Source organism: Bathycoccus prasinos (assembly GCF_002220235.1).
Source record: "Bathycoccus prasinos genomic : Chromosome_10".
In the NCBI taxonomy this organism is placed as follows: Eukaryota; Viridiplantae; Chlorophyta; class Mamiellophyceae; order Mamiellales; family Bathycoccaceae; genus Bathycoccus; species Bathycoccus prasinos.
In genome coordinates this window covers 279,018-304,349 of record NC_023999.1, presented here as the reverse complement: position 1 = coordinate 304,349, position 25,332 = coordinate 279,018, and the positions used below count along the sequence as shown (strand labels likewise).

At 49.7% G+C, this 25,332-nt stretch overlaps 15 protein-coding genes across 15 annotated transcripts; 7 read left to right on the top strand and 8 right to left on the bottom strand.

Moving 5' to 3' along the window:
- Positions 1–304: 304 nt before the first annotated feature.
- On the top strand, positions 305–2,770 carry Bathy10g01660 (cell division protein FtsH2; the record flags this gene model as incomplete). The annotated part of the gene is made up of 2 exons (XM_007510682.1): positions 305–415; positions 722–2,770. 2 exons carry the CDS (start codon positions 305–307, stop codon positions 2,768–2,770), a joined length of 2,160 nt encoding a protein of 719 aa, XP_007510744.1.
- Positions 2,771–3,589: 819 nt separating this feature from the next.
- On the top strand, positions 3,590–4,165 carry Bathy10g01650 (unknown protein; the record flags this gene model as incomplete). The annotated part of the gene is made up of 1 exon (XM_007510493.1): positions 3,590–4,165. The coding sequence occupies one exon, from the start codon at positions 3,590–3,592 to the stop codon at positions 4,163–4,165; it is 576 nt and encodes a 191-aa protein (XP_007510555.1).
- A 161-nt stretch (positions 4,166–4,326) lies between these two features.
- Bathy10g01640 (predicted protein) lies at positions 4,327–5,631 on the bottom strand (the record flags this gene model as incomplete). Its single annotated transcript, XM_007510634.1, has 1 exon — positions 4,327–5,631. One exon carries the CDS (start codon positions 5,629–5,631, stop codon positions 4,327–4,329), a length of 1,305 nt encoding a protein of 434 aa, XP_007510696.1.
- Positions 5,632–5,964: 333 nt separating this feature from the next.
- Bathy10g01630 (predicted protein) lies at positions 5,965–6,714 on the bottom strand (the record flags this gene model as incomplete). Its single annotated transcript, XM_007510643.1, has 1 exon — positions 5,965–6,714. One exon carries the CDS (start codon positions 6,712–6,714, stop codon positions 5,965–5,967), a length of 750 nt encoding a protein of 249 aa, XP_007510705.1.
- A 261-nt stretch (positions 6,715–6,975) lies between these two features.
- On the top strand, positions 6,976–8,364 carry Bathy10g01620 (unknown protein; the record flags this gene model as incomplete). The annotated part of the gene is made up of 1 exon (XM_007510524.1): positions 6,976–8,364. The coding sequence occupies one exon, from the start codon at positions 6,976–6,978 to the stop codon at positions 8,362–8,364; it is 1,389 nt and encodes a 462-aa protein (XP_007510586.1).
- A 105-nt stretch (positions 8,365–8,469) lies between these two features.
- On the bottom strand, positions 8,470–11,853 carry Bathy10g01610 (ATP-dependent RNA helicase DOB1; the record flags this gene model as incomplete). Its single annotated transcript, XM_007510389.1, has 1 exon — positions 8,470–11,853. The coding sequence occupies one exon, from the start codon at positions 11,851–11,853 to the stop codon at positions 8,470–8,472; it is 3,384 nt and encodes a 1,127-aa protein (XP_007510451.1).
- Positions 11,854–11,912: 59 nt separating this feature from the next.
- Bathy10g01600 (unknown protein) lies at positions 11,913–12,428 on the top strand (the record flags this gene model as incomplete). Its single annotated transcript, XM_007510734.1, has 1 exon — positions 11,913–12,428. One exon carries the CDS (start codon positions 11,913–11,915, stop codon positions 12,426–12,428), a length of 516 nt encoding a protein of 171 aa, XP_007510796.1.
- An 85-nt stretch (positions 12,429–12,513) lies between these two features.
- Positions 12,514–13,893, bottom strand: Bathy10g01590 (predicted protein; the record flags this gene model as incomplete). The annotated part of the gene is made up of 1 exon (XM_007510386.1): positions 12,514–13,893. One exon carries the CDS (start codon positions 13,891–13,893, stop codon positions 12,514–12,516), a length of 1,380 nt encoding a protein of 459 aa, XP_007510448.1.
- A 125-nt stretch (positions 13,894–14,018) lies between these two features.
- Bathy10g01580 (ATP-dependent Clp protease, proteolytic subunit ClpP) lies at positions 14,019–14,771 on the bottom strand (the record flags this gene model as incomplete). Its single annotated transcript, XM_007510467.1, has 1 exon — positions 14,019–14,771. One exon carries the CDS (start codon positions 14,769–14,771, stop codon positions 14,019–14,021), a length of 753 nt encoding a protein of 250 aa, XP_007510529.1.
- Positions 14,772–15,242: 471 nt separating this feature from the next.
- Bathy10g01570 (predicted protein) lies at positions 15,243–17,225 on the top strand (the record flags this gene model as incomplete). Its single annotated transcript, XM_007510666.1, has 1 exon — positions 15,243–17,225. The coding sequence occupies one exon, from the start codon at positions 15,243–15,245 to the stop codon at positions 17,223–17,225; it is 1,983 nt and encodes a 660-aa protein (XP_007510728.1).
- A 222-nt stretch (positions 17,226–17,447) lies between these two features.
- Positions 17,448–19,178, top strand: Bathy10g01560 (predicted protein; the record flags this gene model as incomplete). Its single annotated transcript, XM_007510583.1, has 1 exon — positions 17,448–19,178. The coding sequence occupies one exon, from the start codon at positions 17,448–17,450 to the stop codon at positions 19,176–19,178; it is 1,731 nt and encodes a 576-aa protein (XP_007510645.1).
- Positions 19,179–19,275: 97 nt separating this feature from the next.
- On the bottom strand, positions 19,276–20,042 carry Bathy10g01550 (DNA-3-methyladenine glycosylase I; the record flags this gene model as incomplete). Its single annotated transcript, XM_007510752.1, has 2 exons — positions 19,276–19,291; positions 19,327–20,042. 2 exons carry the CDS (start codon positions 20,040–20,042, stop codon positions 19,276–19,278), a joined length of 732 nt encoding a protein of 243 aa, XP_007510814.1.
- Positions 20,043–20,376: 334 nt separating this feature from the next.
- Positions 20,377–22,097, top strand: Bathy10g01540 (sulfate permease family protein; the record flags this gene model as incomplete). Its single annotated transcript, XM_007510740.1, has 2 exons — positions 20,377–22,043; positions 22,082–22,097. The coding sequence occupies 2 exons, from the start codon at positions 20,377–20,379 to the stop codon at positions 22,095–22,097; spliced, it is 1,683 nt and encodes a 560-aa protein (XP_007510802.1).
- A 52-nt stretch (positions 22,098–22,149) lies between these two features.
- On the bottom strand, positions 22,150–24,192 carry Bathy10g01530 (unnamed protein product; the record flags this gene model as incomplete). The annotated part of the gene is made up of 1 exon (XM_007510400.1): positions 22,150–24,192. One exon carries the CDS (start codon positions 24,190–24,192, stop codon positions 22,150–22,152), a length of 2,043 nt encoding a protein of 680 aa, XP_007510462.1.
- Positions 24,193–24,433: 241 nt separating this feature from the next.
- Bathy10g01520 (predicted protein (Partial)) lies at positions 24,434–25,332 on the bottom strand (the record flags this gene model as incomplete). The annotated part of the gene is made up of 1 exon (XM_007510508.2): positions 24,434–25,332. A coding segment is annotated over one exon (899 nt), but the record flags the coding sequence as incomplete, so codon positions are not given.

Below are 25,332 nucleotides of genomic sequence, written 5' to 3'. Positions count from 1 at the left end.
CTGAAGCTTCTTTACGACAACAAAGAATACGTTGTTTTTCTGAGCGTTGTTCGTTCCAAGAGAACACACAGGGAAACACAAAAGGAAGCGCTGGTTTTATTTTTAGGGTGTAGGGTTTAGTGCACAATTAAGTGCTTTTCCAAGTGAAACTGCTGTGAGCCATGAGTTTTGTTTTTCTATCTCGAATTCGAGCGGTTAAACGTCATACTTTTTACGCGACGTGTTAAACGACGACGACGACGTATTAAACGAAAAGACACACGTATTAGTAGTCTTATAAAAGTAAACTATATATACAGATACTATGAGTCAATTTGCAGCGAGCAAAAATGTACTCGCCGGGGTCGCGCGACCGTCGGTGAGATCGAATTCGAACGCGCGTTCGAGAGTCGCGAAACGAGCGACTGTGATGAAGGTGCGTAAAAGATTAGTAGTCTCATCTCGTTTTTTATCGATTTGAGAAGAGTTTGGGAGGTGGTGCGGGTGAATTCGACGCAGAAACGCATCAATCGTGCGTTTTTCGAGCACTGTTGACCCTCTTTTACGCCTCGATGCCTTCGCGTGTTCACTTTCGCGCGCGTTTTCGCGAGATGTTGCGTGACGTGGCATCTTCGGGAATGCTGTCGTCACCACCCTCGTCGGAACGTGATGCCTTTCAACTTTACTGTCTCTTCGTCTTCTTCGACTAACATCATCATCTTCTTCAATTCTTCTCAAACAGTCCAACAACAACAACAAGGAATCCTCGAGTGATGCGCAAAAAATTGCCATCGCCACCTTGACTGCGTTTGCCACCTTGCAAAACGCGCAGATGGCATCAGCCATCGACTTCCCGGCCATGCCGGCGGTGGAGCAACAACAATCCGCGGAACAAACGACGGAAGCGTTCCCAAGTTTGTCCGCACCGTCCACGACGGTTGCCTCGACGACCGACGCCTCTGGATTGCCGGAAGGCGCGACGTGGAGATACTCGGAATTCATCAAAGCCGTTTTAGGCGGGAAAGTTGAACGCGTGCGATTCGCCAAAGACGGTTCGTCTTTGCAATTGACCGCGGTGAACGGGAACAGAGCGACGGTTGTTTTACCGAACGATCCGGAGTTGGTGGATATTTTGGCCAAGAACGGCGTCGACATTTCCGTTTCCGAAGGCGAGCAACAAGGGAACGCGGCGAGTTTGTTGGGCAACGTGTTGTTCCCGGTTATCGCGTTTGCCGGTTTATTCTTTTTGTTCAGAAGAGCGCAAGATGGATCTGGCTCTGGCGGTGGCATGCCGGGTGGCATGGGCGGCATGGGCGGCGGTGGCCCGATGGATTTCGGTAAATCCAAGAGCAAATTTCAAGAAGTTCCGGAAACCGGCGTCACTTTTGTCGACGTCGCCGGCGTCGAAGGCGCCAAGTTGGAATTGCAAGAAGTTGTCGATTTCTTGAAGAACCCGGACAAATATACGCAACTAGGCGCCAAGATCCCGAAGGGTTGTTTGTTGGTTGGCCCGCCGGGTACGGGTAAGACGTTGTTGGCCAAGGCGGTCGCCGGTGAAGCCGGTGTTCCGTTCTTCTCGTGCGCGGCGTCCGAGTTCGTTGAATTGTTCGTCGGCGTCGGCGCGTCTCGTGTCAGAGATTTGTTCGAAAAAGCCAAATCGAAGGCGCCGTGTATCGTCTTCATCGATGAGATTGATGCCGTCGGGAGACAGCGTGGTTCCGGCATGGGCGGTGGTAACGATGAGAGAGAACAAACGATTAATCAGTTGCTCACGGAAATGGATGGTTTCGAAGGGAACACTGGCGTCATCGTCTTGGCGGCGACGAACAGACCGGACGTTTTGGATTCCGCCTTGTTGCGTCCGGGACGATTTGATCGTCAAGTTACCGTCGACCGACCGGATGTTGCCGGCAGAATCAGAATCTTGAAGGTGCACTCCAGAGGTAAGACCATCTCCCCGGATGTTGACTTTGAAAAGGTTGCCAGACGTACCCCGGGTTTCACCGGCGCCGACTTGGCCAACTTGATGAACGAATCGGCTATCATTGCCGCCAGAAGAGAATTGACAGAAATTTCCAAGGAAGAAATCGCCGATGCGCTCGAGAGAATCGTCGCCGGTGCCGCCAAGGAAGGTGCCGTCATGTCGGAGAAGAAGAAGAGACTCGTAGCGTACCACGAAGCCGGTCACGCCATCGTCGGTGCGTTGATGCCGGAATACGATCCGGTTGCCAAAATCTCCATCGTCCCGAGAGGCGCTGCGGGTGGTTTGACCTTCTTTGCCCCGAGCGAAGAACGATTAGAATCTGGTTTGTATTCCAGATCGTACCTCGAGAACCAAATGGCGGTTGCCATGGGTGGTCGTGTCGCGGAAGAGTTGATCTTTGGCGCCGAAGACGTCACCACTGGCGCCTCGGGCGATTTCCAACAAGTCTCGCAAACCGCGAGACAAATGATTGAAACCATGGGTTTCTCCAAGAAAATAGGTCAAATCGCGTTGAAAACTGGTGGCGGTCAATCTTTCTTGGGTGGGGAAATGGGTCGATCTGCGGATTACGGACCAGCAACGGCGGATTTGGTCGATAGCGAAGTCAAAGAGTTGGTGACCAAAGCGTACCGAAGAGCGAAGGATTTAGTGTCTATCAACATCGACGTATTGCACAAAGTTGCGGACGTGTTGATGGAAAAGGAAAACATCGATGGCGATGAGTTTGAAAAGATCATGTTCAACGCCAAGTCCGAGTTGTACTTGAAGGAAGACAACTTGGAGGTTGTCGTTCCGTACATGCAATAACTCGGGAGTCGAGAAAAGGACGAAAGCGGAAGAAGAGAGAATTAGAAAGAGAGAAAGAGAGAGAAGAAAACATAACGAAACCACACATAAAAAAGCTTTGCAATAACAACAGACTTAATTGTACCATTCTTTACATTCATTGAAACGCACAACGGTTCATCATATCTTTTAATAATACATTACCTATGCGCTCGCAGTATCGCGAGCGCTCGCTACACATTTCACTTCTTCCCGAGCTTATTCCCTTTCCCTTTAAACTTCTTCTTATTCCTGTTTCCGCCACCATTCCCACCGTTGCTCGAAGGCATGATCGCTCTCGCTAATTTCTTCCTCGTTTCGTTCAACCCTTTCAAAAACCCACGTATCGGCGATATCCCGTGTTGTCGTTCAAAGACGTCGTTCGCCGCTTTCATCATCACCAAAGTGAACACGAATTTGATGACGCGTGTTTCCTCATGTTCTCCTCGTCCTCCTCCCGTTTTGGAATCGGTAGTTTTTGACGACATTATTTGAAGACGATGATATTGCCTCCTCCTCCTCTGATACGTTGTTGGAGTTTGTGCTGTCCGCGAGGAGGTAAACTCTGGCGTCTTTTCGCGCGCGTTATCCACTTTTGTTGAATTGGAAAACTCATACAACCGCACAAAAAGGAGTTCTTTCAGCGCACTTGTTTGTATATATATACGCTCCAAACAACAAAAAGAATGCACCGATAATACGAATAACACAACGACACACATCTCGAGCAAGAAGAAGCGAAGAATACAGATGAGTTCAGGCGGTGGTGGTTCAGGGAAACTCGACGCGACCGTCCCTAAGATGTTCTGTTCGATGATACATGCCTCGGTGTTGATGATAGATCCAAAGCGGGGCAGCGCGGAAGACGAGAAGAACACCAAAGACTACCACGACCCGTTTCTCGGTCTCGACGTTTACAACGTTGCTTCTTCTATTGATGCTTTGTCCTCTGGATTTCCGACGCACCGAGCGGCGCACCACCCGGACGTTCACAGGTTTGCGAAGAAAGCTTCAGCTGCCACCAGCGGTGGTGGTGGGGTGGTTGGCGGGATGAATGGTTCCAACTTCAACAAACCGTTTGGACCTCATTTTCGTCGCGTGTGGATCCAAGGCGAAGTGACGTCGAGCGCAAACAACGGCGCCGTCCTCGTCGTCTCGGACGGGACCGGATCGGTGGAGGTGAACACGGACGGGGAGAGAAAGATCGAGAAAGGCGCGTACGTGTGCGCCATGGGGTGGTTGAGTAAAGAGAAGAAGGTACAAGCGACGCACGTGATGGAAATCAAAGACGCAAAGGCGAGGAAAAGTCGAGAGCGCGCGTGGGCGATGGAGATTCGGGAGCTGTGGGATGGGATTCGCGCCGGCGCGACGTTTTGATTTTTTTTCTCTCGTTGCGCACCGCGGGTGCGTTTATTTCTGTGTTTCTTCTGTGTTGTTGCAAAAATGGAGGACGCGCGCCGCGCTGGGCGTTTTGTTGTCCGAGCCCATCTGTATTTGATAGTAGTTGCTATAGCGTTGTATGTATGTTGTACACATTTTCAGCGCGCCGTTTCCGCGCGTCGCGGCGGATTGAAATTGAACCCACCAAATTGAAATCTGTTGTTGTTGTTGTTGTTTCTTCCTGTTATAGGAGCTCTCGCAATTCTTCGGCGGTAGAGGTTACCAACTATACCACCGTTTGCGGTATTGTTGTTGTTGTTGTTGTTGTTATTATTATTATTACTCCTGTTATTTCGTATGTTTGCAATCGCGTTCGCTTCTTCTTTACCGATCGCAAAAAAGTTCTCGAATATCCCCGGCGGTTGTTGGTTTCTTCTTCTCCTCCTTCCGAAGTTGTTGTTGTTCCTGTTGTTGTTGTTGTTCGTATAGTTATCGTACATTCCGCAGTTCACTCGAAACTGTGGGTACCTTTCAATGATTGAACACGCGTACACGTACGGCACGTGAAATCGCATCAAACTTTCAATCGGCGTTTGCAAACACACGAGCACGTCTCGAATAGCCGTCACAAACGGCACGAACGCGTCCACCCGATGTCGAGTCCGCACCATCGTCCCGTCGTCGTCGATGACGCTGGATACTCCGGCAATGAGCATCCTCCCGAGCGTCCTCGCGATGTACGTGTACACGTGCGTCTTCTCCAAGCGATGAAACCACTTCCTCAGCAAAATAAACAGCTTATTCCCTCGTTGCATCTCGCGGCTATAAAACACTCGCACCTCGCACCCTAATATCGTCTCCACCACATCCCCGAGTCGATTAAACTCTCTGCAATCCGCATCCGCGGCGATTGGAATCAACGTGTTCAAAAGCGCGTCTCTCCACGCGTTGAAATATTGGTGCGTTCGATCCTTCGCCGTCGGCGCGAACCACTCCAAAAACCGCTCTCGGCGAGACCGTCTCGGCAAGTTCCTAAACGTCGCTTGGCACACGCGACATCTCGTTTCCGTGTTCCCGCTGTTTTGTAAACTCACCGACTGCCAGTGTCTCAAACACCTCGCGTGGACGTAACCGGCGCTTCCCGAGCAATCGCACGGAGAGATCATCTCACTCATATCGTCGGATCCGAAGCAAAACCTGCACTGGATGTTCACGTTGTTGTTGTTGTCCTCCTCTCCCGCAGCATTATTTGACCCAAAAATATTCCTCGTCGTCGTCCTCGTTTCTGGGGAAGAAAACGACGCGAGTTCTTCTTCTTGGTGTCGTTGCGCATCCTCGCGAGGAGGAGGAAGAGGCGCAGGACGAACCATCGGTCGTCGTCCTCGCCTCTTGCACATCTCGATGAACGCGCCGCAGGAAAGAAACACCGCGAACCGAACGTGGCCGGGATTGATGAGGAGCATGTTGAGTGATATTGCTTCTTTCCTTTTTCCTTCTCTTTCTCTCTCTCTCTCTCTGTCTCGCGCACAAAGCGTGTGTTTGAAGTGTGTTTTTGTGAAGATTCCGTTGGGGAGATTTGGAGTACATAAAAGCGAGAGGATCGAACGCGAAGAAGGTTGTTGTTCTTCTTGTTGTTGTTGTTCGGAGAACAAGAAGAGAAAATGTGGCGCGTTGTTGTGGCGAAGTGTTTTATTCTTTTCGTCGCGATATATCTTATTTTAAAAACAATACGGTGGTCGTCGTCCGCGCGTCTACCGTCGGCTCGTCGAAACTCTCTCTCTCTTTCTCTCTCATTCTTATTCGCTCGGCTCCGCGACCGTCAACTCTTCCTCGCCAAACGGCGGCGCATTTTTCGAATAATATACCCCTAACATCAACAAAACGTCCGCGGTGAACACCCCGGCGAACGATTTCCAAACGAACGGAATCAAAACGTTAATCAATGGAATCGCGATGAAGAGCACGTTCAGCGCGTCCTTCTCCTTCGCTCCGCAGTCTCGCGCTCGCAACGACGGCACCGTAAACATCCACACGGACCACATCCCCATCAATCTCGCAATCGTCGGTTCCTCGGATGGGTAAATCACGTTGAATGCGAGTAAACCTCCGATTAAGATTGCCAAATACGCTTGGACTTCAAACACTTGGTACAAGACGGTGCCTTTCTGCGCTGGATTTTTTTTCTTCTTTGCGTCTCCTGACGAAGAAGGGGCGAATGTGGTTGCGGTTTTTTTTACGAATTTGTTCAAGTTTTTATCGAATGACGATGTCGAGGCAGAGGCAGAGGAGGACGTGGTAGAATCCCTTTCGCCTGTGGCGAGTGTTGCGTTTTCGTTGTCCTCGTTCGTTGCTTTCAAGACAAAAGATGATTGTTTTTTCCGACCTCCTTCATGATTCCGGGGAAAACTAATCGATGATGACGCACTACGTCTTTTCCCCATTAAAGCTTTTAAGGCGAGCGCGTCGTTTTTGCAGCAGTTCGATGAAGACGATACCCCCCTCAGAGATGATCCTCTGCGTAACGTCGTCGTAATAGTCGTCGTCATTGTGTTTGCGTTTGTGTTTACTCTTCTCGTACTATCTCTCTCTGTTCTGAAAAATCGCGTCGTCGTATCTCGTTTTGAATATTTAGGGTTTTGATAATACCCTAAACAGTTTTTTTTTTTTTCTAACACCCTCGAGAGAGAAGATGTGTCTTTTCACTTCATCTCGTCGCGCGCGCGAGATAGATATATCGCACACGCACGCGCAGAAAGAGCGCTTCGTCGTTTTGCACGAAGTTGGAAGAACAACATCAACGCGAGAAGATGGTGCGCAGTTTTAGACAAAAAGAGAGAATCTCACTCTTTACTTCTTTCTTGCCCCCGAGGCGCGTTTTGTACGTCGAAAGTAAAACTCTGCTTTGTGGTTCCCCGCGGGGGGAAACAAATTGGAGACCAGAAAACAACGAACGCTTTCTCTCTCTCTCGCATTCTCTGTCGTCCCCTCTCGCAAACGCACTCGCTGACCCTGAAACGTTTCTCTCTCTCGTCCCTCTTTCTTGCTTTCGCTGCTCTCCTCCTCGAAACGTGAACAACAACAAACAGGTCGTCTCGGAGAAAGAGCAAAAGTCCTCCACCACGAATGGTTTGTTTTCCAAGCTGTTTTCCTCCAATAAGAACAACAACAACATCAACGCGTCGAGTATGAAAGGCGAAGAGTCTCACGAGCGGCCTTTACCTCCTTCTCGTGGAGAACGCTTTCAACAGCAGGAGCAGGAGGAGCAACAAGAACACCAACAACCGTCGACGTCGTCGTCGGCGTGGAAACAACTTCACTCGGCGCAGTCTAAATTGAACGCGGCGAACGCTATGAAGAGAGGAGCCGGAGGGAAAGCGGCGACGACTTTGAGCAGCGGTGTCGGGACGACGACGACGAAAATGTCCGCGGGGACGAAGAAGGCGATGAAGTCCTCCAGGGAGGCAAAGTTTCGGAATTATTTGAACTTGGACGGAACTTTAGATAAGTTGACGAGAGCGTTGGACGATTTGTTGCGAAGTAACGTGAAACCAGAGTCGCCGGCGGATTGGTTAGTCGCTCGATTATCGGACGACTACGCGAACAAACTGAAAGAAGCGCAAGAAGATTTGGAAGAGCAAGTGAAGGAGAACGAAAAGTTAAAAGAACGGTTGGATAAATCGAGAAGTTTCGTGCATCGATTACAGGAAGACGTGGAAGATTTGACGAAAAAGTTGGAAGAGGAGAAGGAAATGGCAGAAGCGGTCGCCGCGAGAGCTATGCACGAGCCGCAAGAGGTGGAGATGTTGAAAGAGGAGTTGAGAGAGGTGATGGAAGACGCGAACGAGATGGCAGATTTAATCCGCGAGTACGAGCAAAGAGAAGAAGAGCGCTTGGCGGTGCGAAGCGTGAAGAAAGAGTTGCAAGAGGAACGAGAGAGGGTGTATGGAAATGGAACTTTACCGAGTCCTCGGTCGTCAGACGCGTCGTCGAAGAGATTGATGCGGTTCGAAGAGATTAAAGAAAAGGTTAGAAGACAACACGAAGACGCACAGAGATACAAACAGAACAGGAGCGGCGGAACATCGCCGACGGCTTCGGATATGAGTTCGCAGTACGTTGAAGAGGACAACGCGCCAAAGTACACGAGGTCCGCGTCGAAGAGGATTACCGAAAGCGAAGGAAAAATGTTGTTTTAGAATTTGATTTGTATATCACACTACAAGGGTACAATAATAGTTACTGTATCTGCTATCAACTCCTTTATTATTATTATTATTATTATTATTATCATTATTATTATGCTACACGTACAGCGAAGGCGCGAAGACGATGCCTCTTCGCAACAACTCCGCTCCTTTTTCAAACTTCTCGCGTAAATTCTCATCCCCGCACGCCATCGCCGCTCTGCCGAGCTCTAACATCAATTCGTCCAATCGACGCATGGCGCGAACGATAGTGCCTTCAAACAAATCCGTTCGCAACAACACTTCCGAAAACGTTTTTCCTCCCGCCCAGTCGTGCACGATTTCCACCAAGAACGTTCGAAACGAATCGACGTATTTTTCCACGTCGATTTCGAGTTTTTGTTCCAGTTGCGTATTGGCGATGAGTTTCGCCGCGTCTAAAACGCCTTTGATTGGCACCTCTAGATTTTTCGGTATGGTTGGCTTTTGGTTCGACTTTTCCGTTGGAACAAACATGGAACACAACGCGACGAGTTCTCTCGGCGTCGCTTTCGCGAAGGCGCCGTTGAACATCAACTCCGTGGCCAAAAGTTCATCCGCCGTGTCGATTTCGCACGCGCATCGGCCTTTGGGTAAAACGACGCCTTCAGCGTCCACGTGGTTGAGTTTGCGTAAAACTTTTGAACGCGAAGATAATTCGTCGCGAAACTTGGACAGTTCGCTCGTTTTTATGCGCGAAGATAACACTCTCGATCGTTCCTCAAGAGTCGCTTTCTTCTCAAACATCGCTTTCTCGTCAAAATCCTCTTTCGGGGCGTTTTTATCCTTCATCTTCGCTCTGAGCGTCTTTTGTTTTTCGTAATACATCTCTTCTTCGTCGTCTCCAGCTTCATACAGTTGATGTGTTTTAATCTTTTCGCGAACAGACTCGAGTTCTTGAACCATCGATGCGTACGAAACTTCGACGCACCCTAGCGCGTTCACGGCGTCCAAACTCGGCACGTCCCGCAAACCTTTCTTCTCCTTGAACGTATGCACAATCGTGCGAACGCTCTCGTACACCGCGTCTCTCGACGTCGAATCGCGAAGATCGTCGGACAGTTCTAAAATGAGTTCACCGATGTTCGCCACCAACGCGAGACTGACGGGAACGATTTCCGTCGTGTTTCGTTTACGTTTTTTCTTTTCACCTTCTAAAATCGTCCCGCCGGCGTCGATGTTGACATCTGCTGGAGTCAATATACCTTCCGAAGCACCCGGTCCTACGCGCATTAAGCAATCAACGACGACCGTTTCCGGTGCGATATCTTTCGTCGAAGGATCAATCCCTCGCATTCTCAACATCTCGTCCGAGAGTTGATAGGCGTTTACGACGCACCCCCATCCGAAATCGTCGTAACCGTTGCGGATTTTCAGCAATCTCCCCGGCGTGAGAAACTTCATCGCTCTTGTCGGTTCGAGTTCGTGACGTTTCAACTCTTTTTCCAGTCGACGCGCCCGTTCGATGAGTTTTCCATACTCGGTGGATTCTTTGCTCACGTTTTTGAGTTTTTCATCTATTCCGGCAATTTCTTCTCGCACTCGGTCGCGTTCGACTTTCATTCCTGGAACCGCTTTGGCGTGCTGGTACGAGTGAAACGATCGTTGAATGACGAATTCCGCGTCCATAGTTCCGCTTGCTCGTTTTAACAGGTTCAAAATAGAATAGTAACTCAACTTGAACTCTGAATTTAATGCCTGCGGTTTGCCTTGTAACATTTCGCGCATCGCGGATTCCTCCATTTTTTCATCAGCCATGACGATGCATATGCCTCGATCGTCTTTACCTCGTCTACCCGCGCGTCCGGACATTTGCGTGTACTCTCCAGGTGCTATAACGCGTTCTTCGTTTCCGTCGAATTTCTTCACCGCGGTAAAAACGACCGTTCGCGCGGGCATGTTCAAACCCATCGCGAACGTCTCCGTCGCAAAGAGACATTTGATCAAGGATTCGCTGAAGAGGATTTCCACGAGCTCTTTCAAGCACGGGAGTAAACCCGAGTGGTGAATTCCAATGCCCGCTTTCAACAGGGGTAATATTCCTTGCACCGCGGGTAATTTTCTATCTTCTTCGTCTAAACACTTCAACGCGTTCGTGTACACTTCTTCCACGGCTTCCGCCTCTTCCTCGTCGTTGAAGTGAATTTTCTTGCACTGTTTGGCGTACTCCTCGCATTCTCTTCGAGAGAAGGAAAACACGATCACGGGGAAGAACTCTTTGTTTTTAATCATCCGAGTGATGCGTAAAATATCCGACTCGTCTTGCGTGTTGCCGTGTTGTCCGTTACCTCGTCCTCCTCCTCCTCGTCCTCCTCGTCCTCCTCGTCCCGGGCCTCGTCCTCCTCGTCCTCCGCCGCTATTTCCGCTATTACCACCACTATTCTTCAACGCCGCGCGTAACTTTTCGAAATTCTCCCGCCTGAAATTCCCAACCTCGTCGACGATTAAATGCAATCCTTTCCCGCCCTTCGGAAAACCGTAGTGTTGCAACGGCGTCGGCCGATGGTCGGTATACACGACGTGAACGCAATGTTCGTGTAAACTCGCCACCCACTCGGCAAACTCCAACGCGTTCGGCAAAGTCGCCGATAAAAAAACTAACCGCGCGTTTTTAGGCGCGAACACTATGCTCTCTTCCCACACCACCCCTCGCTCTCGATCTCTCATGTAGTGCACCTCGTCGAAGATGATCCATCGCACCTCTCGAATCACCTCCCCGCCTCTGTACAACATCGACCTCAAAACCTCCGTCGTCATCACCAAACACGTCGCGTTCGGATTAATCACCGTATCCCCCGTCATCAAACCAACGTCCCCGAACTCCTCTTCTAACTCTCTAAACTTTTGATTCGACAGCGCTTTCAACGGCGACGTGTATATCACTCTTTGCTTATCGCGAAACGCCATCGCTATCGCGTATTCCGCGACAACCGTCTTCCCAGCCGACGTGTGCGCCGCCACCATCACCGACTCGCCTCGTTCCAAAACCGCCACTGCGGTCGACTGAAACGCGTCTAACTCGAACGCGTACTTCTTCGCGTATTTCTCCGATGAAAATGTCGGCGTCTTTAATAGCGATACCTCCATGGCACTTAATTTGAGAGACTTTGGAATAGCCACTTCGTGCACGCAACTCGTTCGCTTTTGCCGCTGGTATCGAGCGACCGTGTCATCATCATCGCGATCCTCTTTAATCTCACCTTCGTCCTCCTCCTTTTCCTCCTCCCCCTGCTCGTCTAAAGCATCGTCACCTCTGCTTTTCCTCCTCGCCGCCGTCGTTTCTGTTCTCGTTTCAATCACGTGTTTCTTCACGCTTTCCCGAAACAATTTGGCCGCTTCGGATGGTTCCGTCGTCGCCGCGTGTTGAAACGGATGATTTAACTGTTGGTGTTGTTGTTGTTTGTCCTCGTCGTCGTTTTCGTCGTTTCCTGCGTCCAACGGAGACGAAGAACCCGCCGCCATGATGTGCGTGCGAGACGACAACACCAAACACAACTTTTGGGGAAAATTCGTCATTTCGCATGGGGAAAACAACAGACCGGAGTATAATAGATGTCGTTCCAAACGGCGTCGCCTTTAACCTCGCCAAGTCATGGTTAGGGCTGGTAAAGAAGGACGACGAGGACGATGGAAACGCCGGGAGTAGTCGCAAGAACGAGAACTTAAACAACAACAACGATACGTTCTCGTTAGAAGCATTCCGTCGGGAATCTCAAAGAGAGGAAGAGGAAACTTCGACGTCCGGACGTCACGGAGGAAAAGGAGGATCGCAACAAACGAACGGTAGACTCGGCCTGGGCGCGAAATACTTGAGCCACTCGAAAGCCGCGCGGACGATGCAAACGATCGCGGAGAAGAAAATCTTCGATCGAGTGCAAAGAGAGAAGCAAACGAGGAGGATGGAGGAAAAGGAACGAGAGAGCGAGAGTTCCTCCTCCTCGGACGAGGACGACGAGGACGTCAGAGGGTTGAGCAAGAGCAAGAAGAGGAAGTTAGTGGTGGAGAAGTTTGATGCGAGCACGTATAGGAGGAAATAGATGACTGTTGTTGTACATTATTAGTTTAGCTGCTATAAGAAATGATTTAAAAGCGATGCGTTACGTACGCGCTAATTCTGAGTCGTCACACGACAGCGTCTTTCGCCGAAGAGTTGATGATGGAGTCTTCTTCTATGTTCATCTCGTTTTTCGCGGCGTCTTCAAAAGCGCCGGGGTCGGTTACCTCGTCGTCGTCGTCGTTACCAAAACCGCCCAGGGTAAAATCGCTGTTCAGTTCTCTCGCGCCTTTTTTCTTTCGTTCTTTCTTCTCGAGGACGGTATTAGGATCCTCGTCGATTAACGCCGGTCCGTGATAGTAGCCTTCGATAGCAATCGCGGCAACGACGACGCCTAGAAATAACTCCGCGCGAACGGTTTCACCGAGGTACGCGATGGAGACAAACGCGACTATGAATAAAGAAACCGTCGTCGCGAACGTCTTCGCAATGACGTCTAAATATTTCATCACCGCCGAGGTGGCGATGCCTCCAAACGCAGAGTTTGCGACCAACGCGAGCGAGACGAGCGTGTGCCCGCGAAAGAGCTCGTAATGGACGCCGTTTTCAAACGCGTTCGTTTCCCACACCAAACTCGCGAAGGTAATCATAGTCCCCCAACCGTATAACAAGGCGTTTTGGAAGTAAAACGGGTTCGGCGTGTTCTTGAGAAACATTTCCACGCACACGCCGGCTATCGAACTCGCGACAATCGCGAAAGATTCCAACACGTACCCTTGCGTCAATCGACCGTAATCGCTGAAGGATGAAGCGAGTAAGATTCGTCGCTTCGTCCTCTCCTCCTCGTTGTCGAGCACCGACGACACCGACGAAGACGCGAGAGAAGACATAGAAGAATACGGCGACGCCCCTCTCCTCCTCGTCATCGCCGCGCCGGCGAAGATGTGCCGATCGTCCGCGAATCTCACGTGCTCCCCACTCCCGCCTTCCTTCGCGCCTAACTGCGATATCATGCACCCAACCGTTAGTAAAATCATCATCCGCCATTGCAATTTCGTTAAATGTTTCTTCATCATGATTTTAAACGCGCACGCGGTGACGACTATTTTCAGCTGGTTCAGCATTTGATACGAAAACGCTCCTAAATCCGCAATCACGAAGAAGTTTAAATTGTTCGATATCGCGTATAAACTCGCCGGTACCGCGGCCATGAACACGGTGGAATTCGACACATCCAACGTCGTTTTAATACCACTCGTTTTCGTCCGCTCTTCTCTCGTCCAGTAGAACAAGACGAGACTTAAAACTAACTTCCCAAGTTCGGCGAAAAACGGGACCGTTAACGAGTTGTACGCGAACTTCGTGTTGGAAGGATCTGATGTGTTTTGTTTCAGAGTGAACTGCGTGAGCAAAGAGAGCGAACACGTGGTGAGGACTTGCAGAAAGAGGAGGAGCTTTTGCGTCGGCGTGTAGTACGACGACGAGGAGGAGGAGGAGGAAGAGGACATTATTCGTAGTCGTGTTTCATCTAAATGTGATTACTCGATGTGTTTGTTGTGACGATGAATTAAAACGACGAAAGCGAAAGGTCTTAGTAGTAATGAACGAGTATACTGGTCTTAATCAAAGTTATTTACTCGACGATGTGATCGATCAACCCAAAATCAATCGCCTCTTTTGCGCCAAAGTACGTATCTCTGGTCATCAAACCCCTCAACTCCTCGTAATCCTGCCCGGTGTATTTCGCGATGAACGCCGATTGCGCCTTGGCGTTTCTGTTCAACTCCAACGCTTGCAACTTGACCTCGACGGAGGTTCCGCTCAAACCACCCAACGGCTGCGCTAATATCATTCTCGCCGATTTCATGGAATATCTCTCACCTTTCGTCCCGGCGGCTAAAATCATCAAAGGCGGTCCTGCCACGCATCCCATCGCGACCGTTTTCACCGGACACGTGATCATCTCCATGGCGTCGACGATCGCGACGACGCAATATTGCGTCCCCGCCGTCGCGTTGATGTATAAAGTTATCGGTTCATTCGGTGCTTCTGATTCTAAAGCGAGCATTTGTGCCACGATTATTGCCGTAGAATCTTCGTCGATGCGTTCGCCGATGAAGACGATTCGGTTGTTCACTAAGAACGTGAATAAATCTTGTTGCTGAGACCCGTCGCCGAGTGGGACGACAATAGGGACCGTTTCCGGGCCGTTTCTGATTGACATTGCTTTTGCTTTCGCTCGACTTTTAGTACTGGGAAACCGTTTTTTCAAGAGTTGTCCTCGTCTTCTGCAATTGATAACGTTGTTCTTTTTTGCGTTGGTTTTCGAGGACACCGACGACGCTGCACCCGTGGCGTTGTTCGCGGTGTTTCTCAGCGCAAACATGATGACGCCGATGTGATGATGATAAAACTTTTCGTCCGCTCTGAAAATGGAAGAAAATGTCTCTCTCTCTTATATAAAATGTAAAACACACACACACGCTTTATTAAAAAGACCTTTTATTCTTCTTTCGCTTCACCTGAGAAACTCTCTCTCTCTCTCCACTCTCTCTCTCTCTCTTAATCTCTCTCTGTCTTTTCGAGCGCTCTTTTGAATGGTCTGAATGTCAACGCAAAACACAGCAGAGGGAACACACGACCTAATTTTGCTCCAAATTTTGTGAGACAAAGAAAGAGAGGAAAAACAGAGAAGGACCTTTTACCGCCACTATTTAGGGTTTTTAATCCGGCAAAAAAAAATTTTTTTCAACACCAAACTGCTCTTCTTTTGCTCTTTTGGAGATCATTCATCACTCCTTAAAGCTTTAGAGAGAATACACCGCACACACACATAATACCACGCAAAACGAGCAAAATGGAGAAAGATTTTGTTGTTGTTGAGCAAAACAAAGAGGATGACGACTTTGTTTTCGCGCGTTCGCGAGAAAAACGGAAACCGAGAGATAGATTGTGGTCGTTCCTTTTTACCATTGTTCTTTCTTCTTCGCTTCTTATTGGAGGCATCAATTACGCGCATAACAACGCGGGAAGTTCTGGAGATGATGTTCCGTCGCCGTCGGAGATGGAGTTTGGCCAAGCGTGCGATGGACCTTTGTTTTTAGCGAAGTTGGAAGCGAACAACGCGCGGTATAAGGTTGCGAATTCGGTACCTTTACCACCTGGTGGTGGTGGTGCTTCGACGAGCGAAACAACGGCTTTGTTGGGGAAAGGCGCGTATAGGAGATTGACGACGACGAAGGAAAACGACGAGGTTTACGAGGAGGATTTGATGAAAAGAAGCAGAAGAAGAGAAAGTTTAGGACCGGACGGTCCGGACGCGAGGAGTAGTAGTAGTAATAGTAGCGAGAGGAATAGTATTCGTCGTCGTCGTCCTGAACAACAACAACAACGGAAACAAAAACTCGGAGTGAGCGAGTCGACGAAGAAAAACAACGCGCACTTGGCGGCGAAAGAGATCATGTTCAATTCCGAGCAACCGTTTGACGTGACGGTTGTGATTAACGCCGCGTTGTGGTGCGCGGGAATATCGCTGCTCGTTTCGGTACTCATGGGCGTGTTCATCGTGTACATGTTTCGAACGTGCGCGCATAAAACAGTTTGGGGGATTATTTATTTCAAGATTTTCTCGCTCTTTGGAATGGCGGTGGCGATGTTGAGCATAGGAAGCATGGAAGGGTTCATCACGTTCGCGTTGATTGGTTTGTTAACATGGTTCGTCTATTGGTTGTGGACGGACGAGTTGAACGTGGTCGCTTCCATGCTCGCGGTCAGTTCTCAAGCGTTGAAGGATAACCCGGGCATTCTTGGTTGCGTGTTGAGCTTGCAAGTTGCCGTGTTAGCGTTTGTGATACCAGTCGTTGGTTTCGTTTACATCGCTTTATTAGGCGGCGCGCCAGACGTCAACCCGAAAGCGATTTACCAAAACTCCTCGACGTTGGCGTGCGCGGATTACGTCGGGAGACCGGTGAATTGTTGCGCAACCACGCCAGGCGCCTGGGTTGCGTGGTACGAAGCGTTGGCCATCATTTCGATCATCTGGGCGTTCGCGTTCGCTTTAGAAGCGAGGATGTACATCATCGGCGGAACCGTTTGCCAATGGTATTTCGCTCCGAGAGGCAGCACTCAGTTTAAAGGCTTCACGTGGACGTCCACAAAGCACGCGTTAGGTCCGTCATTTGGCACCGTCTCGTTTGGCTCGGCCATCATGACCGCGGTTGAAATGATGCGCCAAGCCATGGAACGCGCGAGAGACGAAAACGAACAAAACTTGTTATTGTGCATGGTACAATCGTGCTTAGAGTGCATATGGCAATTCATCGAGTACCTCTCGAAATTCGCCATGCTCCAAGCGTCCATGACGGGCGAAGCCTTTTGCGACGCGGCGGGTTCCATTTTCGACTTACTCCAACGCAACTTCCTCTTAGCATACGGGACCTACGCCTTCCCATCCATGATATTACAAATCATGTCCATCGTCTTCGCCTTAGTCGCCGCGGCCGGTTCCTTCGCCATCACCTACGCGATGTTCGAAATCCAAGAAGAAATCATGGCTACCGGCTACGCGCTCGTCTGCGCTTTAATCACCGGGTTCGTCGTCTGGTGTTCCTTGAGTTACTTCACCATGATTCTCGTCAACACCACCGACGCCGTATTCGTTTGCTACGCCAAAGACAAAGACAGAAACGAAATCCACCACGAAGAGATGCACGCGGTGTTTGAAAACGCCGTGCGAAGGCGACAAGAGGCGAGAGGGGAAATCGTAAGACAGCCCGCCGGACCGTACGCGTACGGCGCGGGAAATCCCGTAAACAACGGCGCCAATAAATCCTACTACTAAATTTAACAGCACACGGACAAAACAAACGCCGGTCATTTAAGCGGCGCGTAGGACGTGAGAAAAACGGATATTTGGTACATTCATGTGTAAATAACTTCATTATAAATTGTGCTGTACCTGCACTAAAAACACGACTCTTTTCTTTAAAGACGCGCACTTTGAACGATACGATGGCGCGTTAATAATACGTATTATTATTAATCCACCTCTCTCTTCTTCGCGATGTTCTCTTCTTCATCTTTGTCTTCTTCAAAAGCACCCAAGAGTGGTGGTAAACATTTCTTATTAAAAACGGTTTTCTCCGCGTACGTGTTCTCGGAATCGCTCTCGTTCGCGCGTCACCAAAAACGCGTCCACGACATGGAAAACGCCCCTCGCCGCGTGTTAGACCCATCCATCGATCTCAAGAAACACCTGAAATGGTTCGCGAAAGAGTTGAAAGCGCAACCGAACCCAAGGCAGTTATTCCGGGACTTGTTTAACGACGCCGAAATCGAGACGATTCCGAGGAACCGAGCGGTGTACGCCTTGTGTTTCTTCATGACGGCGAAAGAGAGTTCGGAGTACGAAACGAACACGTACCCGAGACAGGTGATTGAAGCGGCGGATAAAATATTGATGAACATGGAGGAGAAAGAGAAAGGGAAATTACGATTCGCGAAGAACGTTCCGGCGTGGCCGGCGATGCCGGAGGACGATCGGAAATCATCCGGGAGCGGCGGGATGGCGAACGCGTTGCGCGAGAGAGCGTTTGGCGCGAACGTCGCGGCGTTTCAAGCGCTAGGGTATCGAGAGAAAGGACCGAAGAAAGAGCACAAGCGCTCGTCGTCGTCGACGAGGACGACGACGGATGAGAACCATCCTGAGTTTGTGAGACCGAACACGTACGCGATTACGGCGTTTTATAAGCCGTTGTTGTTGCAAGCGTTCATAGCGTGGAATAGGAGACGGTGGAATCGAGCGTTGAGAGAAGGTGGTTTTGTGGAGTCACCGCCGGATGAGAAGACCGGGGTGGTATTATGGACGAGAGAGGCTTCTTCGACATCGGAGAGCTGCTCGTCGAGTGAAAATACAGACGTCGACGAAGTCGACGACGACGTCAATGAGAAGAAGAAGAAAAAAAATGAGAAGAATCCAAACAGACACGTGCCGGTTGTTTTTCTGCACGGCCTTGGCGTCGGCGTCGGGCCGTATTCGAGTTGGATTATAGAGAGATTACCGAAAGATAGAACCATTCTGTGTCCAGAGTGGCCGAATATTTCCTACGGAATCGAACGAGGGCACGAGTATCCGACGCCGAGGGAATTGGCGCAATTTTTGAGAACATCCGTGGAAAACGCGATTAAAAAAGTTAAAAACAAAACGCAGTTGACGCCGAGTGAAATAAAATGCGATTGTATCGGGCATAGCTACGGAACGGTCGTTTTAACCGGGTTTCGAAGGTACTGTCGAGATGTCGTGCGTCGTTCGGTATTTATCGACCCGGTTTGTTTCGTACCGTCGTTCGGGCGATATCTTAAATACGCCTTTGAGGAGCATTTACACGCGTGGTTTCAATTTTCGTCGTACATTCGAACGAAAATAAAAAACCCGGACGAGCCTATGGATTTTATGAACGTTTTCATGTCGACCTGGTTCGTGAAAGGCGATCCGTCCACGCAGCACTTAATGAAGCGCCTATTGTTTCCGCAGGAAAGTTGGGAACGAGGTCCCTTGGACGAGCGCGATTGTCTCGTCTTGAGCGGCAAAGACGAAATTGTACCGAGCGAGGATATTCGGAACACGTTTCAAAAGACGTGGCCGAAAACTGCTATTTTTTACCAAGGACAGTGGCAACACGGCGGGTTCTTGTTAGAGGAGGACCCGGAAAAGGTGAACGAGGCGCTGTTGAAGTTTATCGAAAGAGGAAGAGAGGAGAAGAACAACGACGTTCCTCTCGCGTCTCCGGAATAGATTTTGAGGTACCTCGCGGAAACAACAACAACAAGCGGTTATAACTTATTTACTACTTTTGCTCCTACTAGCGTTCCACGCCTTCAACTTTTCCATTTTAAACCGTTTCTGCTCTGCAATCTTGGCGTTTCTCCGTTCCATCGCGGACATCGTGGACGTGGATTTCGCTCTCTCTTTCGCAGGCGCAGTCCTCGACGCGTGCAGAAAACATCCCGCGTCGTGGTCGTCAACCATTCCTGCACTTTGCATCAAAGCATGCATCGTCGTCGCGCCGACAAAACTAAACCCCTTTGCTTTCAAAGCTTTACTCATCGCTTCGCTTTCTTTCGTCTTCGTCTCGCACACGTCATTCGCTCGCCTCGCTCGTCTTTCCTCTTTCCTCTTCGCAAACGACCAAAGGAAAGCACTGAACTTCTTCTCACCATCTCTGCCTTTCCCGAAGTGTTTCACCAGCGCTTTCGCGTTGTTAATCGAAGATTGAATCTTCCCCTTATGGTTTATCAATCCACACGTGTCCATTAAATCTTCAGCGTTCAAGTTTACCATCTTTTCCGCGTCGAAACCATGAAACGCCGTTCGATACTTCTCCCTTCGCTTGAGTATCGTCAGCCAAGACAAGCCGCTTTGGTGTCCTTCCAAGCACACGGACTCGAACAGTTTCCTTCCGCTCGTTTCTTTTTTGCCCCACTCCGAGTCGTGGTAGGTTTCGTAGAGCGTGTCTTTCGTGCACCAAGAGCAGCGAGTCCTCTGCATCGTTTCCGTCGCTGCACGTTTTCTCTTCATCATCGTCTCAAACAGTTGGGGAAAACAGTTCACAAAAGCGGAACGACGAAGTTCCCCAAAAGTGTGACGCATTATACCCATCGATCGTATTATGATTCATGCTTCACCGATTTCGACATCTTTGTCGCACTTTGACGGACAAAGAATAGGAGGATTCAAAAGAAGGATTCATCGAAGACGCACTCGTCAGGCAGCGAGAGGAAAGGACGCGTTGTTGTTGTCGACAACAAATCCTCCTTTTGCCCCAACTGTTTTACGATGGAATTCCACTCGAGGTTTATCCGTTTCGTTTCGTTGCACGAGCGGAAGAAGACAAAGAGGAAGAGGAAGAGAGAGAGATGTTTCGGGCAGCGTTTCTGCGCTCTCTGTTTCGGCGTCTTTGTCGACGGGGAAAGATATTTCTACGACGACGACGATGAGTTTTCGACAAAGAAGATTAAGAGGAAGAGGAAAGAGAAATGCAAGAGGCAAAAGTGTCGCTGCGCTCGCGGCGGCGACGGGGAAAGATGATATTTCGACGACGACGATTCAGAGGAATATGAGTTTACTCACGAGCCAAATATTAGCCGGTATAACGGTTTCGTTGGCGATGGTACCAGAGTCTCTCTCGTTTACGTTCGTCGCTGGGGTATCTCCGATTGTCGGTTTACACGCCGCCGGTCTCATGGGTTTAACTTGCGCCATTTTTAACGCACAACCCGGCGTGATTTCAGGCGCGGCTGGCGCGACGGCGGTTGTTATCGCTCCATTGGTGGCGTCCAAAGGCGTGGAGTATTTGTTCGCGTGTTGTTTGCTGTGCGGGGGGATACAAGTCCTGGCGGGCGCGATGCGACTCGGGAAGTTTATTCGATTAGTTCCGCAACCCGTTATGCTTGGGTTCGTGAACGGTTTAGCGATTGTTATTGGGAAGAGTCAGCTCGAGCATTTTCACGGGTTGAGCGGGTCTGCGTTAGCGGTTACGGTTGGATTGACCGCGTTCACCATGGCGTTGATTAAATTGATTCCAAAGTACCTGACGAAGAAAATTCCGTCGCCGCTATTGGCAATTGCGAGTTTGACCGCGTTGACGCAAGCGTTTAGTTCCCAGATGAACGGGGTAAAGACGATTGGAGATATTTCGAGCGTGGCGGGTTCTTTGCCACAATTTTCAATTCCGAGCGTACCGATGAGTTTGGAAACGTTGTTGGTGATTGCGCCGTACGCCGTTTCTGTCGCAGCAGTTGGACTCATCGAAACTTTATTGACGCAACAGTTGGTGGACGACATCGTCGAGAATCGCACGGCGACGCATACCGAGTGCATCGCGCAAGGCTTAGGAAACATCGCCAATGGCTTTTTCTCGGGCATGGGTGGATGCGCAATGATTGGTCAGTCGATGATTAACGTGAATTCGGGAGGAAGAACGAGAGTCTCTGGTGTCGTCTGCGCTTTGGCAATTTTTTCGTACGTGTTGTTTGGCTCCTCGTTGATTGAGAAAATTCCATTAGCCGCGCTCGCCGGGACGATGTTGTGCTTAGTGTTGGACATTTTTGATTTCACGAGCTTCAAACGAATCGCGAGAATTCCAAAGACGGATGCCGCTGTTCTTATCGGCGTGACCGCGGTGACCGTAGTGACGAACTTAGCCGTGGCCGTCTTTGCCGGTGTTATTCTGAGTGCGTTAGGTTTCGCGTGGAAATCCAGTCAACGCATCGACGCCGTTCGCGTGCGCGGTACCGCCAAAGATGGCAGCGAAGAGGCTATTTATTTCTTGTACGGCCCGCTCTTCTTTGGATCGGTACAAAGTTTTTTCGAGAAAATCAACGTTAGGAGAGAATCCGCGAAGAACGTCGTCTTAGATTTCGCGCACTCGAAAGTTTGGGATTCGAGCGGATTGGTTGCTATCGATGATCTCACAGAAAAATTTCGGCGCGAGAACGTCCGCGTCACGTTGAGGCACTTATCGCCAGATTGTACAAAGCTATTACGAAAAGCTGCGGACTTAATGGAAGTTTCCGTAGACGACGATCCCGTATACGCCGTCGCGACGGATTACATGCCAGAAGTTTTACCCGCGGTCTCGGAAGAGTTGCAAGAGAAGAAGTTTAAAGGCGAACACGCTTGGGATATTGGCGGAAAAGGCGCGTGGTCCGATAACTAAACGAATAATCGTTTTGTGTGCGTTCATGTGCGTCTATGTAAATCAAAATCAGTCATTCATTCTACGAACAAAAGCGTCTAAGCTCGGTTTGCGTCCTAAAAAGTTTTCAAGCATAGAATCGCCAGCGATAGTCGCGCACGGCGATAAGATGCACTCTCTATACTTCTTTCCTAAAGATTCATCTAAAATACCTACTTTTGAGTTTTCAAACTCGGCGAACAAATCCGCCGCGAACGCCTCCGACCACAGATATCCGAAATAGCCCGCGTCGTACCCCATCATCGGGTGAAACCAAGAGGCTACTGGGAACGCGTGTTCGATGTAATCAATACCGCTCATATCTTTCGTCATTTCGTTGTATAACTCTTTCGCGTCGAGATCTTGGCGTCCGTTGTATTCGTACAAAGGTCCTTCCGAGCTGTGGACGAGTAAATCGTACATGGCCATCGAAATAAATCGACACCGATTGTACCCATCCATGGCGAATCGCGATTTCGAAAGCTTTTCGATTTCATCTTCCGGTAACGCCCGGTTGCTTTCATAGTGTTTCGATAACGTACCCAAGACTTCTTTGCGCCAGACAAAGTTTTCTAACATCATCGACGGTACCTCTAAGAAATCTTGTTCGACTCCTCCAGGCCACGGGACGGCGGACCACGCCCAAGCTTGCATGGAGTGTTTAGATTTCGTCAACACGCAGTGCATGACGTGTCCAAATTCGTGGAAAAACGTTTCCACCTCGCGAAACCTCAGCAAACTTGGTTTGGAAGGATCCGTCGAGCGGGACAAGTTGCCGATATTGACGCACGCGGGAGGCACTTCGGCCTCGTCGTCGCTCAAGAAAGACGGTCGAAGCGGGTAGACGCACTGGTGCGAATACTTTCCTTCTCGAGGAAATAAGTCCAGATAGAAGTATCCAGCCGCTTTTGATGTATCTTCGTTCGCGTAAACCGCGTAACACTCGACTTCTTCGTGCCAAACTTGAGCGTGCGTTTGCTTTTCGAACGTCACATTTAACAGCTTTTCGTAGGTCGATAAAATCGCGTCGCGGGTGTGTTCCAACGGGAAATATTCGCGTAATTTGCCTTCATCAACACCTAACGTCGCTTTGTGTGCGCGAGCGTAATACGAAATATCCCACGGTTCGATCTTCGTGCACGCTTCGCCTTCTTCTTGGCGTTTCAATTCGAGTAACATCTCCAAGTCTTTCTTCAAGCGGGTTTTCGATCGATCTAAAATATCTCTCAAAAATGCCATCGCTTTCTCCGGAGTTTGCGCCATTTTCGGTTCGAGCACGTACGACGCGTGATCTCTAAAACCGAGCAACTGTGCCGTTTCGTGGCGTAACTTTACCGTCTGCAAAAACAAATCCGTGTTTTCTTCTTGACACTGCGTCGCTTTCGCTCTGGCTAACTTTTCGCGACTCTTTGGATTATCGCAGAATTGCATTATCGGCATCACGTCCGGCGCTTTCAGCGACACCTTCAACTTCCCGGACGCTTCGTCTAATTTATATTGTTTTAAATCCGGCACCCCGGTTAACTCGCTCTCCGCGAATAAAACAAACGTCTGGTCCTCGTTAATGTTCGAGCTAAACGAAGAGCACAAACTTTCAATCTTGGCCATGTTCTCGCTGATCTTCTCTCGGTTCTTGTTCCCGGTGCCTTTCCGTGTGAACTCGTCCATGACTTTCCTCGCAAACTTGAAGTCCTCTTTGTTGAAGTCCTCCTCGCTCGTGGTGGTAAAACTCTTCGTAAAAACGTCTTCGAAAACGTCCAACAGCGTTGCTCTCGAAAACGTCGCGTCGAACAGTTCGCTTTTCAATCTGTCTTTCGCTTTGTTCGATGCTTTCCGAACTTCAGCATTCTCGTGCGTCATGCCCGGTAACGTCACCAACGCGCTGCACTCGCTCGCTTTCCCGATCGCTCGAGAGAACGCGGCAAAAGTGTTCGACCAACTCCTCGCGTCAGATGGGACGCTTTCGATGCGTTCGATGGCGTAGAAATAGGTCGAGACGATGTCTTTCTCGATGTGTTCGATGTCGTTCGTGTCCACCGTCGAGGGAAACTTTGGGAGAGTATTCGTCGTCATGATGGTGCGCTTTTGCCGCGTTTTCTTCTTCAAAAACGACGAAGATTTAGACGTAAACGACGTTCTCGACAAAGTCCTTGCGAAGGAGCCGCTTTTCATTCGCCAAAGTGGTGATGCGATGCGTCTTAAAAGTGTGATGATTTTCTTAAGAAGTTCGTCTCTTTACAAAAGCATCTGATGCTAAAAAATCTACTATACCGTCTAATATCCATCTAACCATATCTATTATCTATCCGCTTTACTACATGTATTTGACTAATCCTTTCCAAAACTTCGGGTTATTTCTCAAGTTATGGCAAAAGTACCCGATGTGTTCTCTCTTATCTTCCGGGAACTCTTCCACCCACTCCTCGCGTTTGGCGTCGAGAAACACCTGCTCCTCTTTTACGCGGAGTTCCGCCTGTTGGACCGCGAGTTGTTTCTTGGCCTTTCGGGACATGAAGATGGAAGGTTTTTTCTTGGTGTTGTTCTTGTTGGTGTTCCTGGCGGCGGCGGAGGACTCCACATCGGCGGTCGCGTAGGAGAATTGGGAGCGCGCGTCGTCCTCGTCCGAGTGGTCGTCAACGCCTTCCGAAATTTCGGAAGGCGCGTCGTGGACCAGTAAGCTCTCGCGTTCGTTCGCGAGACTTTTGTCGCCAACGCCGACTCCTACGACGTATCCTTCTTTCTCCCTGCTATTCTTCTTCTCTTTCCGTTTAATCGCGTCGTAATATAAGTTAATCACCAAAATAATCATCTCTAAAGCGTGCCCGACTAACGGCGGCGCCCAGGTACTCGCGCTTTCGTGCATTTTCGCTTTTTGGACGCACGCGCCTAAACCTCCCGCGACTGATAACACCAAACGCGCGTAAGACATGCTTCCACTCCCTTGGAACTTCCAAGACTCCCAAACTTGCGGCACGTATCTAAACGCCTCTAAAACTGCGTTTAATAAACCCAAAGCTACCGCGTACGATTCAAATTCCGTGCACCCGTGCCAGACGACCATTCGCACGACTGGCGCCGCTAACGCTAAACACGGAATACCGTGGGCAAACCACCCCATCCAAGCTATATTCTTCTCCGTCATCAATCTTCCCATGAACATTTTCTTCCTATCTGAACCGCCGTTCTCCGGACATGCCGTCGGGGGTTTATCCA